Source organism: Lepeophtheirus salmonis, chromosome 6 (genome assembly GCF_016086655.4).
Source record: "Lepeophtheirus salmonis chromosome 6, UVic_Lsal_1.4, whole genome shotgun sequence".
Lineage (NCBI taxonomy): Eukaryota > Metazoa > Arthropoda > Copepoda > Siphonostomatoida > Caligidae > Lepeophtheirus > Lepeophtheirus salmonis.
The window spans coordinates 26,380,482-26,401,950 of record NC_052136.2 but is presented as its reverse complement, the minus strand read 5'-3'; the positions used below and the strand labels follow the sequence as shown (position 1 = coordinate 26,401,950).

Here is a 21,469-nt window from a genome sequence, read left to right as displayed (position 1 = left end):
CTGAGCCGTCTGCAGGTGCTGGAATTTTTTATTGTAACTTAAAAAAATTAATATTATTAATCTTTAATTTTGTTTTACAAAAGTTTTATTTTCCGTGAATAAAAAATTAATTTAGCTGTAGTTTTTTGAATTTTTTTTCCAAAGAATTTAATTTACAGATTTTTTTTCCCATCAAATATTTACTTATACTTAATCAATGCAGCTCAATCTCCAATTGAATGTACATCTTGGAGGTCAGGGACCTAGCCTGATCAGCCCTCCCAGAAACCCAGCCTATGACCTATATTTTCACATAATGTTACTGAATCCTTAAAAAGTTTGTACACTTCGAGAGAAACAAAGTATTGAGGAAATTCAGTGATAAAAACATGAATGCAATATTTCAATGAAAGGATTTGATTAGAAATTAATTATAGGTATATAATAATAGTTTTGTTTAAATTATATTTGTAATACAATTTCTTAAATTCTATCTCAATTTCTAAAGCCCCCCGCTTTATGCAGTTTTTCAAAAAATGAGATGGCAAATATGTATGCTGCATATTAAAACTATACGCTTATATCTATTTCTCTATTTTTCTACAAAATTACATAATTTGCGTCATAATTTTGTTTTTAAAAGAATTAAAATATTTTAATTTGACCTTGAGAAAAAACACTTCTTTTCCTTACTAACCTTGGGAAAATCGACCTTCAATTTATATCCTTGAACACAATGGCAAATGAGCATTTACACCTCAAGGTTACATTCATTTTTTTGTTGTCGTCGTCGTTGTTGCTGTAATTCAAGGTCGATATTTGGATTTGTACTTTTAAAGGTCACTCAGGTTTTATGTATATGTATGTTTCAATGTCAATTTTGCATCAAGGTCATGTTATATCTCTTGTAATCGTCTATAATATATAAGTCCATATTATTTAATAATATACTTAAAGTAAGCATTAAATTCTATGTATGTTATTCATAACAACATTGAGCAATGTACTTGAAAAAATAAATTTGCAGTATTTATTAGAAACTACGTCATTTTACATCCTCTCTGCTTTTTTTACATTCTTCTTTTTTTTTTTACAAGATGGCGACGAAGGGCCAACAGTGAAAGAGAGAAGAAGAAGATCAACGTCAACAGCAACAATGGAAGAGTCCATTATTATTACTATATTAAAAAAAGAAGAAGGAAGAAACCATTTGTAGGTGAGGAACCAAACATCTCTCTCTCTCTCTTCATAAATTATTGTTTATTTATCTACTATAATATCATATTGAGAACAGGCCTCCTAACTCCCGACAAACTACTTCCCGTCCTTTAATCCCCGATCAACTACCCCTAGACCCTTTACCCCCTAATCCACTTCTATAATTATTATTGAGAAGTACAGTTAGTTAATGATAGAGGGCCAAAGTAATAAATGAATGTTACGGTTGTTTGGAGCGGTTCGGAACTTTCAAGTTCGAATCAGTAAGTAATCAGCATGTATCCTTAGTATGTGGATATTAAAATAATTCGTAATAAAGGAAAATAAGAGGATTCGCGGGTTTCTCTTAGTATTCTTATGCATAATAAAATAAAACGGATCTACTATACAATAATATTATAGTTGTACTAGGATTTACCCGTTTTATATATTTATAAACTTGCTAATCTGCTTGACACACATACATAGATACACTTACTATAGTAGATAATATATATAAATATTATAAATAGATAGGATATAACTATATATATATTTTATTATGCACATACTCAGAATTTGAAACTTGCGAATCCTTGTGACAAACAAAGATACAACTATAATATAGACATAGAGTAGATGTCCCCTGATAAAAACGCATAGGTTATTTATTTCAAAAATAGAGACAGATAGATACTTTTGTTATAAAATAAAAGTTGGTCAGAATCCGGAGTAACGTACCTGATTCCATGTTTCATTTCGATCGAACCATATTCATGGCTCTGGAGGGCAAGTTTGTTTTTTCGTAAGTAAGTTGATTATTTTCATAAAACAAGATCGATTCCCCGTGTTTTCAAAGTTTTTCTCAAAAGTATGGGCAGTTGATTCAAAAATGCACCAAAAATATTAAAAATCCAAATAACGGATCATTATACTAATGAAAAAAAGGATAACGAATATTGAATACGAATTTAAATAGGTAATAAGGAAAAGAATTAGCGAGTTAGTCTCCGTATATATCTTTATTTCGGTTGACGGAGGATCATACTTCTAATTATTGTGTTGTGTTTGACCATATAACCTCTATAAGTAGAGTTACGTCATCGTGTTGTCCTCTTTGACGATAGCTGACTTCCTCATGTGTTTGGGTCATGGCCCAAAACATTCAAAATTTAATAATATATTTTAGGTGAAGAACTCAACAAAGGCGATATTTTTTTTTTAAATACTCCAGGTATGGCCTCTTGTTGTGCGCCGTGGATTACAGGAATCGTTCTTGAGCTGAGGGGATGACACTTTTTTCATTTCCATGTGACAAATTCCTTGGAAGGCAATGGGTCCTAAAAATGAAATGAAATCTTTGCAAACCATAGCATAATTATCGATTTTACTTTAAACATTTTAATGAAATAATGAATCCCAACTCTCAAGCCATTCCAACATTGTTTAAACATCTAAAACTTAAAGTTCCAAAGCTCGCAACAACCCCATTTTCATTTGGGAGAACAATGCCGATGCTAAGAAAATTTAATAATTAGGGGAATCTCAAGCAACTTTTTTATTTTACATTTCAGGTAAAAAAATATCTCCACAATTTCAGGATCATACATAATTTACTCCTTATTTGGAACCTCCTACTTCCGAAAATAGAGAAATAGATTTAGTGGACATGAATCTAATTTCATCATCAATAGAAGATGAAACTTCTTATAATGATATATATATTTTTTTTTGGATTAGTTACTTTATCGTTAGAAAATTATAATTGTATATTGTATTACAGATATTTCTCCTGAGGTAAAACACCTTAAAGAAATAAATACCAATATACAAATCCAATTTGGAGTCTATGAACTAGAAATAAAGGAATTAAAGAAGAAGTTGAAGGAGAAAGGTATCAAAATTTGGGACGCAGAATCAAAGTTTAAGTCTTTAAAAATGCGCATCTTTTCTGTATTTAATTCAAACAATATAAAAAGCTTAAGTTGCAAGTTTTCACATTCCAAAATCCGCCTTTGGTCTAATACAACCATTGAGAATTAACTTCAGTTAAGATTCCTTGAGGAAGTATATGTTGTCCAATTAATCGATTGCGCCAAAAAGTGTTTGGATCCATTTTCAAAAATAGAGGCTTTACTCAAATCTTATGTAAATCAATTCAAAAAAATGAAAAAAATTGTAAACTCAATAACTGAAGTAGGGGTTCCATTAATTAAGCCGTCTATAAATGTTGTAAAATTTTATTTTTTACTGTGTCTAAATATGTTAGTACATATAAGAATGCACATACATTTACGAATGCAAACTAAGATTATCAAAGAAAATAGAATAGCTTCTTCTACTTTCGGAAGACGAAGAATGTGTATGCAAAATTAAGTAAGTTAAAGTAATTATTACATTTTTTCATAATAATTAAGCTCAATAAAATTATTTTTTTAGTATTCATTTATTCTATTAAGTTCTTTCTGGGCCATTTGATATCTGAAACAAGGGGGCGCTGAAATTTCAGGACGTAATTCTTCTTATGAGGCTCTGCTTTTGACAAGTTTTACTAAATTCTGGACTTATTTAAAGCATTCTGAGACAGATACAGGCCTTAGACATAAAATAAAAGTTGTTCAGAATTCTGAGTTTCGTACCTAAAGCTATGTTTCGTTCTGGTCGGACCAAATTCCTGGGCCTTGGAGGACAAGTTTTTTTTTTTTTGCTAATAAGTTGATGTTTTCATAAATCAGAATCGATTCCCTGTGGTTTTTTTTTTGTAGGCTGTAGATTCGAAAATGCACCAAAAAAAAAAATTAAAAATCCGAAAAACGGAGAATGTAAATATATTAAATACGAATTAAAGAACGAAATTAGGAAGAGGATTAGCGAGTTTGTCTTAGTATGTATTAATAAAATATATATATATAATACGGGTAAATCCTAGTTAATAATAATATTATGGCCTATGCGACTCATTCCAATTATGCTCATGTATTTAAAAAAAAAATAGTGAAAATAATAGTTAATAAGAAGAAACAAGCATAAGAATTGATCAATAATTTGATTGCAATAAATTAATCTATGTTAAGTTTTTAGGAGCTTGTACTGTTCCACATTTTGGTACTTTATTCAAAATACAATATATTATTAATATATATTTTAACACTTATTAATTATTATAAAGATATCATAATTAACTAATAAGTAATAAGCTACATTCTGTGAGACGTACATAGGAAAAAGAAAAAAAAATATATGTGGCCCCTCAACACAAAAGTAAGAAGAATCATTTTTCTAAAAATTGAGGTTGGATTACATTTGTATTCTTCGACGAATTATTTTCAATTTCTATGAACAAATTATTCTTATGAACCCTTTAGGTGTGTCGGAAATTGCACTTAAAGTAGCTTAAATTGATCGTCACAATATAAGAAAGAGTTTAATAAATAAATAAGTATAAATCGTCTCCTATTATGGGAGAACGCTCGGCTTTGAGTATATATGCATCACACACCATGTTCTGTCCTTGAAGGTTTTTTTATATTAAATAATGGGGGAGGGGAGAGAGAGAGGGTCCAAGGAGGCTTCCAGCAAAATGAGCAATGTACTAATATATAAATGGTAAGTATTCTTTTTTCTCTTACTAGTGTGCCAATCTACAGGCCAAGGTCATTTGCTTCAAAGGATGTCAAGGCAGTTTTTCCCTCGTAGATAATAAATAATTTCCCCTCCTTTTTAGGTATTCTACCCGAAGGGAGGCATGTAAGATAGGCCTTAACAGCGAGGGGAGAAGTCTTTCCAAGGACAATGAAGTATATTTGGCCTTAAAGCACGACTATCAAGGTCGATTGAAGAAGGGGAGAAAGGAAGTTCTCTCGCTTTACTATATGTTAACTTTTGTTATATGTATGTATTTACAATGTGTAACTCTGTGAGAGCGGAAAAGATGATATATGCTTGTATCTACACATACACAATGAGGAAAAATAATATGTAAGACTTTCTTGTTATATGCCTTCATTTTTAAGTCCTTTCCTACCCACAAATAGACTATTCCAAAAAGGCGTTCAGTATATACATATCTAGGTATATGCTTGAGTAGAAAATACATTAGGGTTCCAATAAAATCACATTGGGTGAATATGAACAAAATTGAGGAGTCAAATGCGTTTCTGTAGATTAAAAAAATACAATTAAATTTGTATAAAATATTAACCCCATCCTTGCCCTCGGCCTCAAATTACCTTGGTGGTCTTCTCTTCTTTTTTTTTTTTTTTTTTGTAAAATTAGCCCTTATTATATTTGCCATATTTTTTTTTATTGGACACAATTTTTTGATTTATTTTATAAAGATAATCTCAAAAAAAAAAAGTCAAGGTTAAGATCATCCAAATTGGAACTTTTTTTTGGTAAATGTAAGTGAGAAAACGTATTTGTAGATATCAATCGCCGCTCATTGGCTGTGATAAGCAGATAGGCATACAGGCTACATTTCATTTAAATATTTTTATCATTATTTTAAACAAGTAAAAAATGATTTATCATAAACAATTATACAGAACTAATGATAGAATTTTAACTTAACTAAAAATTGTTAATTTTAGTAAGAAGCTGGTTTGTGAAGTATACAGATGATATTAAAACAAAATCAAAAATGTGTTAAACTTTGGGGCTGTTGAGCTACCTATAAATGTTCATAGAAATTGTTCCAACTTTGTAAATCGTATTTTTATATCAAAAGGAATGCATTTAAACCCTCAATTTTTTTACTTTTCACAAAAAGTGATTTTATTGACACACATGAAAGTAATACAAAATAAAAAGTAAATCATAAAATGCTAAAACGCGTATATATTTTGAGAAATTTAAATTTTGTCTTATGAAATTATAAAATGAAGTATGTTCTTTATTTTTTAGGGAATCCCCATGGATCCTTGGTTCCAGTTTCCATGGCAGCGACAGACGATTCGTGAATTTTATTCAGAAGTTCCCTCAATTTGTCTTTACTATATAATTGATATATTTCATATCTCTCAGAGGCAACAAGATCTGCAAGTTTGATAGCCTCCTTAAATTGTTTTGAGCTGTGGTACACTGAATGAAGAAGCAATACTAGTTTAGGAATGCATATTTTCCTAAGATATTCGAGTTCTTCCTTCCGTTGAATACTTTCCTCTGAAATCTCCTCAACTTCATCCACCAACCATCCTTGGGGGAAAGTAAGAACTCCAAAAAGGCGTTCAGTAGCAGCTCTGGATTGAATAAGTTGTGCTGAGTTCCATCTTTCCATTTCAACTTGGTACTGCTCTTGCTTTTGCTCAAAAGCAACCTTCTCCACAAAAGAAGAAGTCTCACCCAAAACAGGTCGACGAGGTTGGCCCTTACTAAAGTGATTGAACCAGTCTGAAAAGGCTTCTTGAGCTTGGAGATAACTTTGTAAACCTAAAAATTCTCTAATACAGTTAGAAATTTGAGGAGGCAGTGAAATAACATCCTCATTTTGTTTTTTTATCAAAGAAATCGAGTCTTCAGGGACTTTCAGAATGGCTTCATTCGCAGACTCAACTTTCCCAGCAGCAATAAATGACCGAACAAGAGCATTGCATTGGAAAATTGCCTCATCTCTTTGCGAATCAAAGAAAATAAGCCAAGAAAGGGCATCAATTTTTCTTTTGTCGCGCTCAGTCATAACTGGCTGAAAAGTGGCTTCTTCATCAGCTTCTTCTTGAGTTCTAATGTTTACAACAACTTGAGTCGTTATGTCTTGGATTGGTAAATCTGATTCCATGGCCAGATCTAGACACAATTTTCGATCACCATAGGTTGTAACGTTCTCAAGAAATTTGGAATATATGTCTATCTGAATATTTGTAGGTAACTGAGCCGTATACCAAGCAACGAGTTGAACTAAATCAGCTCCCATTAAATAAATAACATAGATTTGAATAATGGCGTCTTCCAAGACCTTGAGCGAACAGTCATTTTGACCAATATTTAATCTCCTAAAAACGATGATAAAATGGCATAATAATCGCAATAAATGTGGATCTTGAGGCTCTTTCACCCATTCCATCATTTTTTCGAGTAGTCCTCTGTAATTTTGTGAGATCAAATAACACTGAATAATTTTGTATGGGTTTGTTTTAACTGATTTAACACCCTCATTATCTAGAGTTTCCATACACTTTAGAACATCATCCATTGAGGTTTTATTATCATCCCAATATTCTTGAGGAAGTTTAGCGTAGGTTTTATCATTCAAGGTGTTTCTTATTTCTTTTTCGACCATCAAATCAATGTAACATCGAGTTAATGCCCATAAACAATCATCCCAATTTTTACAGATACTCAAAAGTTGGTTTACATTACCACAAAAAGCACTATAGGCTGCACGCTCAAGACTCGGCATTTTTTCATCACAGGTCATTTTCCAGGCGGATCTTTTCCAAACATCTCTAGTCTTATTTCCTTCGCAAGGAAGTTTTTTGTTAGTATCAGCCCGATTATAATTTTCGTCGTGAAAGAGCTTCCAGCCTTCCAGAGTTGCTGCTCTCCATGGCTGCCCTAATTTGATGCATAGATCTTGCGCACTTTCAAGCATACCAGATCGAATATAAATGAATATTGCGTCGTAGAGAAGGTTTTGATCTTGCATATCGAGATCATGAAGAGGTTTATTTTGTCTTCTAGGAGCATCAGGATCTAACTGAGTTATGAGGTTTCTTTTGTTTGCATTTGGATGGTTTAAAGAATGGAGAGTATTTTCCCAACTCACGGTAGCGTCAGAGAAACGCTCAGCACTGATACCACATGTACTATCTCCTTTGTTAGCTTCTAACCAATCCACAATGGCTTGAGCCTCCCTCAGTTCCTGATTCCTTCGAAACAATTTTTCCACTATTATCTTCTCACTGCAGAGATTGAGTGTGTCGCCTTCTTCTGTGTCCTCCATGTCTTCATCTTTATCCATAGTACGGAGTCGATCATGATATAGTTTACCAAGGAGTCTCCACGTATTGCGCTCTTCCATCAAGTTTTTCTTTAGAAAAGGAAAAGAAGGAGATTAGATTCACACAAAAGGAATTCATTCCCTTACCAAATGAGTTGCATTCATCTTTGATGCTGTCCCCGATTTAGAGGGCATTTGACAATGAGCCTCATACTGGTCTCCCACAAGTTGTTGGAATTCCGCTACCTGATCCAGGGTTTTAAACGCCGCTGTGGACTCGGAAACTGTGGCCAAAAAGTCCGGAAAGAGATGTTCCGTGCTTGCACTTCCCTGAGCAAATGACATGGCTAGCGTTTTATTCCTGTGTTCCATGGGTTCATAAGCCATCATACTGTAGCCAAAGGAGGCGTTTGTTTCCCCAAGGGGATAAGGCGCGGAAGTCAAATCCATGCCCATGGTAAAATCACCAGGTTTACCCAAAAAAATGTCAGATGCATTCAAGGATTTCTCAAGTTTTGGAGTTGGAAGAAATTCGGATTGGCGCTTAAGTATTCGAGAGACCTTCCCCTTTAGGAGAACGGGAGTTTCAAAACCATCCATCCCCACAGAACCGCCAAGTTTTACGTTAAACACTTTGAACCGGGATAATAGAGTTACAAATTTTATATTAGTGTTACTCTTATAAATGAAAATAAAGAAACCAATGAGGAACTTACAAATCCGTGACGTTTCTTCTACTCACTATGTCGTCACAACTCTTTCCTTAAAGCTCCGCCCTTTTTTAGCTAGGAAACTATAACATTAATTTATCATTGATACATACAAAATTACTATGTTATTTTAGTGTCATTATAAATAACAAATTATCTCAAACCAAGAAATAGTATTAATTATATTAGGTACTATTTCTATAAAAGTACTTATTGTTTTGTCAAATCTATTTTGACCATATAGAAACTAGGGAATTAACGAAATATTATGCTCATGAAAAACTGAATCAATACTCTAATTTTTAGTTTTTAGAACATTGTGGTAACTTGTAAGTACAATTTACATTTTTTAATAACTCAATTTATCTTTTTACAAATGTATTGTTGATGTCGGCGATTTTGGGAGCCTAAACAACCAAGTTTTATAACATTGAAAACCCTTTTTTTCCTTTATATTAAGAAAAAGTGGGAACTTTTGTAAGTCAAAATGGGACTAACAAATAAAAGGACATAAATTTTACTATCCATTAAAAGTATATAACCCTCTATTGGCTAGTTCTATTATATATCTGACCCTAAAATGTATATAATACGGTATTAAATCGTTGTATAATCTTATTTCTGCATTGTAGATAACAATCAACTATTTTAATGTAAAGAATATTGATATATATTATTTAAATATCCTATTATTACAGTCCGTAATCGAGCCTAAAAAAATAATTCATTCTACAAATCTAGCCATTTTTTAGGGATTCTGAGTATACATAATATAGTACCAAGTTACAGATGTGGATTTATAGTAGATATAACTTTGTTTCAATTCAAATATCACTGCTTATCATTGACACCAAGTACTATTCCATTGATAAGTCTTAATTTATTCATAAAGCCATTTGAATAAGTTTCATAAATATTTATTCGAAATTAGTCCATTTTGATTTTTTGAATATTCAATGTGTTCTACTAGTACATAAAATTTAACGGTTTTTTTGAACACGTGGGTTCAAATATTTATTAGCTTTTATTAATTTTTCTACAGGAGTACATATTATTGAAAACATCAGCATTTTATTTTATATTTATCAAATTTCTATTAATTTTGATTTCTTAAGCGAAAGCAAATTGAATTTAAAGTTAATTTACTTGTTATTAATGTACTCTCAAGTCTGAACTTGAGAGTACATTAATAACATCCGGTGCATGCTAGAAGTAATATTATTAGTGATAGTTTGTTTGACTTATAGAATGTATACTTTAAAGAACTGTTGAATGTAAAAAAAAAAAAGAATGGATAGATCCCTAGTTGGTAGATGGCGCTTCAACAGTTGAAAATAATTTAATATTCTAGTTCAATTTCTATCGTATGTATCAGTTGAGTGTGAATCATTCTTCAATGAGGATCATGATAGCCCATCTCATCTGCTCGAAATCATATCCTGGTGGATAACAACGCTTTACAATAACAGGTAATTTAAGTTGATTTTGCTTCATAACGGATAGACTTAGAATGATGATAAAATGATATCTGGTACCTCTTACATGAAAGCTCAAAACCCATGATTCCATTTCATCTCTGATCCCTCGTCTCTCTCGAGGCTTATTAGAAGCCATCACGATTTAGTTATGTATGTTTAATTATTATTTTTTTTTTTTAAGGTCCTGACGGATGCTTGTTTAACTCTGAACGTTCTATAAATGAATTCAGGTAATGTTAAGTTAATAATATTCGTAAATTAGATTGCATTTCAATGATGAATGCTTTGAAAAAGCTTTTTCTGGTACCTCTTATGAATTTCCAACATGATTTTACCGTTTCATTCTGAATATCATTGTCCTAGTACAAAGATTTTCATTGGCTTATTAGGATATATAGATAACTTCTTTCTCTTTTAATAGGATGCTAGAAATGTCTCAATTCAACCGTGAAAATGTTAGGGGATGGCTTAAGAACGTGGCGCTACATTTCAAAGATGTAGAATGGATATGTGAATGACTGCTCGGATCTGGAACGATTTGTTAAATTTATATTGTTAATTGATAATAAAGTGGATTATCTCTAGTTTGGATCTTTCCTGTTTTACTTCGTTCTTGTTATGCATGCGACTTTTTTACTGTCCCACTATCCATTACTATATTAATGTCTAAATATAGCCTTTTCAAGTAAGGAGTAATTGCGACTCAATGTTTAAGACCTTAGTAGGAGTTACTTGTAAAAGATTTCCGGAATTTCAATGTCGAATGTTAGATACTGAAATGTTTACAGTCAAAAGTATATAATCCGCTCTGTATTATTAATACAGAGCGGAATAAAGGAATTAATCAGGTTTATAAAATCCGCATCGCTGAATATGTAAAAATATCTCATAAGAGAACAATAAGGTAGGGGGGGGTATTAATTAATTGAAGCTAACAATCGAAATGTGATATTACAAGGGTTATTTGATGGTATGCCTATGTAAGTACTCTTACAGCCACCATCTAGGGTCAAACGACACTTAATGTCCTCGTCCCACATCAAGAATATGTATTCATACGAACAACATTTGAGTCATGATGATTCTGACAACTTTTAACACCAACCTCTTAAAGATGCAAATTTCCTGTAATAAACCTTTTTTTACCGTGGAGAACACTATTTTCTCTTAGTTTATGAATAAATATGCCAATAGAACCGTTCCTAGTGGAAAGACTCTACTTAGATTAATGGATGTTGTCAGTAAGGATGTAATCTCCAAAATTAAAGGGAAAATTGGAGATAAGGATATTTTCATAGCTGTTGAGAATAAATACAACCGGGAATTATTAATGACAGCTACATTGATTTGTCCTTCGGATGGCCGTTTCTGGGGTCGTCTTTATATAATCAGCATGATAAGAAATAAAAGTTGCTAATGCCGTTAATTTTGTTGTTCAGAGTATTCAACTAACTCTTGGTTTTGACTTTGATGAAAATAAATTAAAAGTTTTCATCACGGATAGAGCGTCATACTGTAAAAAAGTGGGCGAAGACCTCAAAAGTAGCTACCCTTAATTGAAACAAATAATTTATGTAGCTTATGGACTCCATAACGTGGATGAACTTGCACGTAAAGAATTTCAAAAGACAAAGGAGCTCATTTCAGAAATAAAAAAAAAGTTTTTGAATGCCGGGCTTAGAAAACGGAACTTTACTGCTTCTCCCCAAATTCCCTTACCTCTATCGTCACACGCTAGGGATCTTGGTTAAAAGGTGAAATGAGATTGTAAATGATGAGTTTATTTATGAAGAATTGTCAATAATTAATCATAATCTCAACCCAATTACCGAGGACATTACTGCGTTAGAAGGAAGACTCCTTTTACTTGTTAGCTTGACTATTGTCCAACATTTACACGTCGATATCAAGCTAGAGCCATTCAAAACAAAATTAAATACATTTTTAGATGAAAATCCAGCGTAGAACAATTTGTGAGACCTGGTAAATTCTGAGCAGACAATATACAGAAACACACCTATTGTAAATTGTGTTTTAGAGAGGATTTTCAGCATATTCAGAGCCATTCATACAGAAATAGAATCCTGTTTATCAGTAAAAAGTGTCAGGAGCAAGCTAATTATAAAATGGAATATTGAAATATTAGCAATAAGTATTTATCAAATAACATTTTTAAGAATAAATTATATTTTTTCTTAGATACAGTAATGTGGTCAAGAACAACAGCATGAATGGTCTCAAGGGGGGGCCTTAGCTATAAATGGTGTGCAAACTAACATCAGTTTCCTCGTAAAAAGACTTGGGTAAGTTAATATTGATGTATTTAAATATTCAAAAATTAATTAAACAAATACTTCTTCAAATTTAGGATTAACATATAGCTAAATGTTCATAATCTCCGAGATAAGGTGTTAGAGAACTACATTAATATGGTCAAAAACCACAGCATGAATGGTGTCAAAGGTGGTTTTAGCTTCAAATGGCGTGCAAATAGTTTGTCTAACATCAGTTTCCTCGGGTTAAGAATTGGTGTGCTCCATGGATTCCAACATGTTGAAGTACAATATATTTAAGATAAGTATGTATAAGTCGTTTTAAATATTGAACATATTAATTTACTTTTTCTTTTCTTAGCTTTACAAATTACTTAGATGACGAAAAATGAGGATTCTACATGGAATTTGAAGTATGATAGGAAAAAGACGGATTTTATTTCTACTCATAATAAGTAATTTTTTTTCTTATTTCTCATATCATATTAGCGACTTTTATTAATAAATTCTATAATATAGAAATTTTATAGTTTTTTTCATGATTTTCAAGAAGTAAATCAGGTATTCCTGAATTTGAAAAATTCAACTACTTTTTATATTCACTCTTCTTGTGTAATATGAAATATAGAAGATTCTCATTTTTATACCAGGATCATGTGATATTCTATCTTCCAAAATCCTAACTTTTAATCAATTGTGTCATATGTGTCGCTCCTGCTTTTTACAGACACTTGCTCGATGCCCAGCCCTACTTATAAACAAGGTCCATTTTATATATTAGACATTACGAAAATTAAATAAGCTATGACGTTATGAATTGCATCAACAATCTTAACTTTATTTGAACTCACAATATACATACACAAACTTTGACATTGGAAGGTTCTTATGATTTTGATAAAGATAAAAACTAATCTCCCGCTCTAAAAACAACCTTAATCGGATGTTTGAAAAACTTTTCATTTGATTGGAGGAGGAATGAAACGCGTCTATTTGTTCATTTAATAATTTCAATTCTTTATTGCGTTATGCTTCAGAAGTTGCCCAATTCGTATTTCACTTTTCGTAAGATTAGGATTGTGTTTTGGGTAGAAAGATTGATGGAACTATAACTTTTTTTATTTTGCTTCTTTTTAATAGGACATGACATGTAGAACGGCAGGATTTGTTATACCATAAGTCATCTTCAAATTCCTTATTCAAAAATGTAATGAGTCCACACTTGAATTCTAGTAGGTGTAGAATCCTTTCCACAGATATTTTTAATCCATAACCTGCAAAGATTTCGGAGTGTCGGTTCAACTCTTGTAGCTTACGACACAACATTAATCTGATTACGGAAAAAGTCCTTATACTTTACGTACAAGTCTATTCTCAAGTTATGTCCAAGTCCTTGAATATTTTCATCGAGTACACAGATGTCATTCAAGCTCATTTCAAGTATATTACTATAATATAAGGTCCATAGTCACTAGTGTTACGACTTTTTCTGAGTCCATAATATACTAGCTTTGGAGTCCAAGAAGATTCGCAATACTTAGGTATGGAGTCCAAGTCAAGTCTCGAGTCTTTGGTTGTGAGATCGTCTTCAAAATTGGTCTCAACTCCAAGTCGAGTTGCAAGTCTCGAGTCCAAGTTTCCACCTCTGGCAATAATTGACCATTGTATCTTAAATAATGTGACTCAAATCTAGTTATTTTTTTAAAATACACGAATGAATATATTCTAGGTTATACCTACAGTTGTTATTGCCTTGAAGGCACAAATAATAACAAAATACTGCCTCTGGCGGACAAAAAAAGTAAATTATTACTAAGACATTTTTCACCCAAGCTGACTATATATAGTTACCTTGTTTTTGACACGTTTATTGTTTGGGTACGTTTACTAAAATTTACCATCACCACTTTCTCTTTCTAATTATTCCTCCTTTTTCCTCTCTATCTTTCTTTCTATACCAGGAACTAATTTTTTCCCTAGACTCAACTAGATATTAAATATGCTGTAACAGAAAAATATAGATATAGGAAATTAATGAATTAAATACTACAAATTTTTATTTTTCTAATTTGAATTTGAATTAGTATGAATGAATGAAGTGACTAAGAATGAATTATACTAATTAGTATGTTTTCAATATAAAACCAAGATATTTTTTAACGACCACTTCCACCACCCTGATATAAATAAAATGACATTTTTTGATATGTATATATATATATATTAAAGTTTTATTTATATCATAATATTTAAATTAAATAAGTAAAGTAAGATAGACGTTTAAAATATATGTTCATAATAACAAGCAGATTTTTTCTATAATATCCTTAAGTTCACTTCCAATCGACATCCAATATACTTCACCTATTGAGATAAATTTTAATATATTAGGTTATTGTAGGATTAATATCTAGTTAAGTTTAGGGAGAAACAAGTTCTTGGTATAGAAAGAGAGAGAAAAAAAAAAGTAAGATTTTTTTTTTTTGATGGTAAATTTTAGTAAACGTGCTCTATTGTTTTGTCCTCCTTTCGCTACTTGGTGTAAACCTTTAGGGCTGGGCATCCAACGAGGAGCGTTTAGGTACTATTTATTAAAATTATACTTTTGGAAGATAGAATATCACGTGATTTTCCTATAAAATTAGACACGTCGTTATCTTTAATGTATCACGCAAAATTCCCTCTAAAAAGAAACAGAAAAAAGGCCAAATAAGTCAGTCGTACCAATCGCTATTTATACTCGCAGACTATCACTGTCATATTATTTCTTCCCCATTTTTAAAATAAATTACATATTATTAAAATCTACATAGTATTTTATTCGATACTGTATTATAACATTGCTTAGTAATATTTGATTAAAAGAGTAATTATGATAAGTTATTGTATTAAATAAACGACAAGGGATCAACACGAAATTGTATTCCTGTTCTTTTAGAAACGGAGCATAAGTATAGAATAACTCATTTCTTTGTGCATATAGCAAAAATAATAAATTATGAAATAGCCATGGCGTATCAAGGGAGAAGAGGGAATCGACAGCTGACAACTAAATACATAGGGCATTTTTGTGTTAGCGAGATAACGCCGTGGAGAATCTTCCATATTTCAAGTAACACTAGAACTATTAATATAAAAAGTAGTCGAAATTTTCAAAGTCAGGAATACTTGATTTACTTCGTAAAAATCATATTTTTTTTCTCATATTTCTATATCATAGATCTATTAACATTGAGATTTCTTAAATTTTTTCCCTTAAAGTCGGTAATATGATCCATTATACAATAAGTAATCAAACAATAATGACTAATACTTTAGCCGAAGCAGTAGATTACAAGTAATTTGATAAGTTAAATAATTATTTGTGATATTAAGTTAAAAAAGTATGGGTAAAATAAAAAAATAAAAAAACTGAAAAAACGATTAACTATTACGAAAAATATTAATTAGAAATTTTAATAAAAGTTTTACATACAAAATCAAACAAATTAATGATGACAAATGATACGATATAGAAGTTATTAATGTTAAATTTTACAAATGCATTCTACAAATTATTAGTGACAATTGTAAATTATATATATATAAAATATAATGAGACATTTTTACATAGAAATAACTATACTATTTACTAATAGAAATACTGTAGAAATCCGTCTTCATTATATCATACTTCAAATATACTAAAAATACTTATAATTATCTGAAATAAATTGCACATCTACCTTTATGTTCCAATCCATGGAGCATACCCAAGTGTTTACCCAAAGAAACGGATGTTGAACAAACACCTTGCAAACTATTTGAAGTTATGGAACCCCCTTTGAGACCATTCGGGCGGGTATCCTTCGTTACTCGTAAATCCAGATACAACTTTACTACAGCTGCACAAATTAGGGCCTGCATTAATGATGATACGAAAGCACAGAAACTCTTCAGATGTGTTCTCCAACAGATGGGACCAAAGCCAGAATGAGGAAATTGTAGAAAGTTACTTCTAAATAAATCATACATCTCAAAAGAGCAGATTCGACTCCTTCCTTGAGAAGGAGATTCCAAGATTTCATCATTGAAGAGATCCATTTACGATGAGTAGGGAATTTCAATATTTTAAATATTTTCAAAATGGCTTATTTAAATTTCATGTCAATGTGTAATTTTTTTCTAACACTAGAACGACCGAGATTGTCAAAATGACATCCTCGGCTTGTTCAATATTACATTATTAAACAAGTAATCATCCAATTAACTTGTACTTGTTTCACTTATATTTTTTTTAATGATTACTCTAATTTTACAAGATATCAGGTGTGTGGACTTATAAAATACTGAAAAAAAAAACATGTTACCAATTATAAAGGCCGGAGATGTCATTTTGACGTCACTTATATTATTACATAATGTCAATACACCAGCAGTTGATACTACTATCAAAACTTAGCAGAATCAAATAGCTAAACTCTCAACCCTTCTTAAATTGTTTTGAAGTGGTTGTGGCATCGTCTACCCTATATATATAAACAATGTACCTTGCGGTTTGCAGTCATTCTATACAGGAGGAATAGACAATCGACAAGTTTGAAAAGAAACATCTGTCCGAATGGAAATGCTGAAGATTCTGCATCCTACACCCTATTCTGAATCTGAAGAAGAAGATATAGGAATAAGCAGTGATGAAAAATATATCCAACCAGTTTATCAGAAGAGGATTATGCTCCTGAAGAAATGGCTGTTACTAATAGTTACAAAAGTGCTCCTCCATCGGCTTCATCAGAAAGAAATCTTCCTTAAAAAACTTAAGTTAGATTTCATGACACCTATATTAGGAACTGTTTTCACATGCAAAGATGAAACAAAATGGGAAGTTAGTTCTTCAAATATTTTAATTGGACGTGCTGCTTCGCATAATGTTATGAAAGTTGCTCCTGGCACTACATCTTACGCCAAGAGGCGTGTTATACAAGGAGATGCCATTGCTGCATTTTCTTTATTTATTGAAAAATTCATTATTGATACCATAATTGAATGCACTCAGGTTGAGGCCCGTTTTAAAACAGGCAAAGCAGACTGGAGTACTTCTATCGAAGAAACATAAGGACACCTAGATGTGATGTATTCTCGTGAACTTCTAGCTAAAGGGTAACCTGTGGATTATGTACATTTGGTCAAACATGAAGGGACCACCAATTTTTTGCCCAAATCATGTCTCGAAACAGGTATAAAGAATTAATAGAGTACATACGTTTTGACACAAGAACAACTAGAGGTGAAAGACAAAATAAAGACAAGTTTACTCTTTTTTCTGTTTCTAGAATAGATTTATTGAAATCTGTACAGCATATTATATTCCCAATCAAAACATAACTGTTAATGAACAAGTATTTCCTACTAAAACAAGATGCCCATTCACACAGTATATTGCAAGCAAGCCGGACAAATTGGGAATTAAATTATAGATGGCCGTAGATGGGAAAACAACATATTTGTTGAATGGATATCCTTATTTAGGAAAAAAATGATCGTCACCCAGCTAACCAATCAATGCCAGTCATGTTGTCGTTACACCTATCAAACCATTTGAAGGAAAAGGTCGCAATGTTACCACAGACCACTTCTTTGAGATTATCAGAGCAATTGAAAGCTAAGAAGACAAGCATCGTTGGAACCATGAACAAGATCAGGAGAGAATACTAAATGAAGTAAAATCAATGAAAACTCCGATGTACTCCAGCATAATACTAAAAAACCAAAATACAAGCTTAACAGTTTATCAATGCAAGCCGTCTAAGAATGGGTTGCCTTTGAGCACACTATATGAAACTGTGTCTTTCTCAGCAAACAAGAGAAATCGCCTCAAATCATTGATTATTACAACTAAATAAACGATACTCTTCTTTAGACCCTTACAACTTTTTCTTCGTCCTTAATGATAAGAAATATCACAGCTTATACTATAAAAAAATATTCAATATTTAATGTAAAAAAATCCCTTTTCAAAAAATATGTATCTTCAAGGAATTTTGTTCTCTTTTATACTTTTTAAGTGATCCCATTTTTATGGGATATGTACTGGCAAATAAATAACATCATTCTGTACAATTTCTATGTTCATTTCATGACATTAATATCACAATTCCGCCCTTTGTAAAAATTCAAATGTGATAATTTTGAATTATATTTTCAACATTAAAATCACCTACTCATAGGGAATTTATCCCTTCATTGTTTTGATCTTGGTATCTCATTCCTAAGGAAGGAGTTCACTCTACTCCCTTATCATCCCTTAGTCCTCGTGGAGTCTGAACATCTATTGAGATGGATGATCAAGTTAGAAGTATCTCCTTCAATTCCCTCTGCCTTTTTTACCTCTAACACTTGGAGAACACAGAACTCTACATCTTTAGTTCTTAAAGAATGAAGAGTTGCAACTGTCAAGTTAAAAACACATCATAATATCAAATTTGTCTCTCTTATTACTCAATTGTTTAAATGTGTTGTTTTTTATATATTTTAGTTTTATGGTAATAACTTCAAATTGCTGTAGTACCTCATTGTAATCAAAATATCTGTATTTCACATCCAGAGCCCTTCATCTTAATCTGAAAGGGAAAAGATTCTGTCATAGTTTCAATCCTTGAATAAATTCATCATTGTTATATAAAAGTGGATATATTTGTACCTGTATGAGGAGTCGACTCTACTCCCGTATGAAGCTTATCTTGGTTTGGTTCTCTTCTTAGGATACATTTTCATCCCAACATTATCCCTATATAAATCAGAAACAGACTATCTCTTGACGAAGATAAAGTATCGTGTATCTATTCTTTTATCCTAATTCTTAAAAAAAAAAGAAGATATATATATATCTGTCTATAATTTATGAAGATCGAATTGGAATTGGTTTTTTTGAGTTTCGTGGTGCAGTCCATATGTGATTTCTTATTGGATTACAATTTCAAATGAGACTATTCTAATATTTGAGTGAACGAAGAATTATATTATTTAAGCCCTGAGTACTAAACTTCTTTTTTTCCAATTAAATTATTATTATTTTTTTTTTCAAGGCCTGATTGAACATTCGTGTGTGCCCATAAAGACGGAGAGTAACTTTGAGAATGTATTGCAGAGCCTTGAGTCCTTGTTGGACTCAGCGTATAATTGAGGTTAAACATCGGAGTATTTCTTGCCAATGTCTTTCTTTATTTCATTTCCCCCTTCTTCTGTTGTCATTGCTGCTCGTAGCTAATCTAATGGTACATCATCATGAGAGTTAAACTCATCTCTTTCAATGCATTCTTTCAATTGTCAAGGTTACCATTTGGATTTTTGGTTTATTTTTTTAACATGCCCCCAAAAAACACAACAATTTATGTTTGGTTTTTTTTTTAAATGCAATTTTCTATCCATCCACATATCAAATTAAAAAAAATAAAACCAGATTCTGAAAGCTTGATGGATTATACTTTATTTCATTTTATATATATGATCACCTCCAGCAGTAATCACAGTCTCTATACGCAGCCAAAAGTGTGAGAAGGATTTTGCCACTTGGTCCCTTGCTAATTCCTAATACTATGTTTGTCTTTGGTGTGTCAGTGAGTTGGGTTAGTTTTTCGTTCGATCACAGTCTAATAAAGTAAAATCTATCCGATTCAGATCCGCGAGTTTGCAGCCCAAAATTCCGGCGAAATGAAATCGTCAAAATTGTCACAAGGTAAATAGATATACAAGGTTAGACCATCATGTAATTGGCTTAGCTAGAATTTTCAAGCATCGTACCGACTGCTAGGCAAGGAAGACAGATTTTGACAAAACAGGCAACCTTTCACACCCTATGACGTCAATATTAAAAAGCGTGGTGGAGTCAAACATCAGTCGTACAAGCGTTATGTAACCTTGTATTTTTATTAACCTTGACTCCGACCTTTGAACTCAACCCCCCCATTAATCTTGCCTCAAAATCACCATTTGAGGCCTCAAATAATCTCTTAGTCTAGCAAACAAAAGTCTCACTGAGTCCCAGAGTATCAGCAATTGTTAAGTTGTTGCTCCCGTCAGGGATTTCAAGGAGGCTCCGGGACTTTTCTAAATGTTTGGTATACGAATTTTACTATTCGAACTGGTTCAAATTTGAACAAGGTATCTTAGCAAAAAAAATGAACTGCTTAAATGCCTGCGTTTGCCCAAGGAAGCGGTCGCATTGCGACGCCTTGATGGCTTGCCCACTCCATATGTAGTGTAGTTTAACGTATTTCTAACCTGAGAAAATGAATTGTTTGTTATCGTTAATCATTTATTGAATGTGACAAGAGATCCTTCCCCCAAACACTTGCTCAACTTATTGTTTTTGGAACTAAGTAGGCAGTTCTATGTACAAAATACAAGTGTAGATACAACAACATACTGTTTGTTCAAATGTCATCTTCCTTCGCATGACTTCATAACCTCATTTGTGTGTTGTAATTATTGATCCTCAAAAATGAAAAAAAAATGAAAAACACAATTAAATTAAAAAAATTTCCCCTGAAGTTTCGCCTTCATACATATATTATAATAGCATAAATGTATCTTCCAAATATACAGGAAGAGGCGAGAAGGGTATCAAGCTCAAATTGTAGAGCCTCTCAACTCCTACATCTGTGGCTTGAATAAGAGGTTCCAAAAAGAGTGATCACCTTAACGTGGTTGCCCTGAGACAACGCAATCAATCTTCCTCTCCTCTTTCTTCATCTATTTCGGACAATCATTATAGCTTTAAAACGTCATGTAGGATTTAAATCCAAACACATCTTTTCATTCCATCGTTAGGTCTTGAAATGTAATTGCATCGTTTACATTCGACTCCTATTAGGAAAATGTATTGATTTGTATTACTTTTTCCAACTCGAATTAAGTAAA

The 21,469-nt window shown here is 32.0% G+C and overlaps 1 protein-coding gene and 2 long non-coding RNA genes across 20 annotated transcripts in view; 1 reads left to right on the top strand and 2 right to left on the bottom strand.

The window, feature by feature from the left end:
• LOC121120624 (uncharacterized) overlaps positions 1-18,670 on the top strand; it is a 31,866-nt gene extending 13,196 nt beyond the window's left edge. For 10 of the 18 annotated variants that reach the window (XR_011780680.1, XR_011780682.1, XR_011780678.1 and 7 more), the window contains 7 exons: positions 1,077-5,154; positions 6,079-10,289; positions 10,480-10,528; positions 10,720-12,601; positions 12,667-12,876; positions 12,933-13,026; positions 16,319-18,670. This is a non-coding gene — a long non-coding RNA (uncharacterized lncRNA). The remainder of the gene's footprint in view (positions 1-1,076; positions 5,155-6,078; positions 10,290-10,479; positions 10,529-10,719; positions 12,602-12,666; positions 12,877-12,932; positions 13,027-16,318) is intronic. The other 8 variants (XR_011780679.1, XR_011780672.1, XR_011780684.1 and 5 more) reach the window with 7 other exon arrangements.
• Positions 5,923-8,863, bottom strand: Nup107 (nuclear pore complex protein Nup107). The gene is made up of 2 exons (XM_040715500.2): positions 8,258-8,863; positions 5,923-8,200 (listed from the first exon to the last, which is right to left on the bottom strand). The coding sequence occupies exons 1-2, from the start codon at positions 8,708-8,710 to the stop codon at positions 6,068-6,070; spliced, it is 2,586 nt and encodes an 861-aa protein (XP_040571434.1). The 5' UTR covers positions 8,711-8,863; the 3' UTR covers positions 5,923-6,067.
• On the bottom strand, positions 13,389-19,641 carry LOC121120625 (uncharacterized). The gene is made up of 4 exons (XR_005865121.2): positions 19,251-19,641; positions 16,297-19,170; positions 14,423-14,935; positions 13,389-14,356 (listed from the first exon to the last, which is right to left on the bottom strand). It is a non-coding gene; the product is annotated as an uncharacterized lncRNA (long non-coding RNA).
• Positions 19,642-21,469: the final 1,828 nt, after the last annotated feature.

Bases quoted from the DNA above. Each gene is read 5' to 3' on its own strand.
- Nup107 (XM_040715500.2), bottom strand. From the start codon at position 8,710: ATGGATGGTTTTGAAACTCCCGTTCTCCTAAAGGGGAAGGTCTCTCGA. The intron at 8,201-8,257 runs GTAAGGGAATGA...CCTTTTCTAAAG, and splicing joins AGATGAATGCAACTCATTTG to AAAAACTTGATGGAAGAGCG.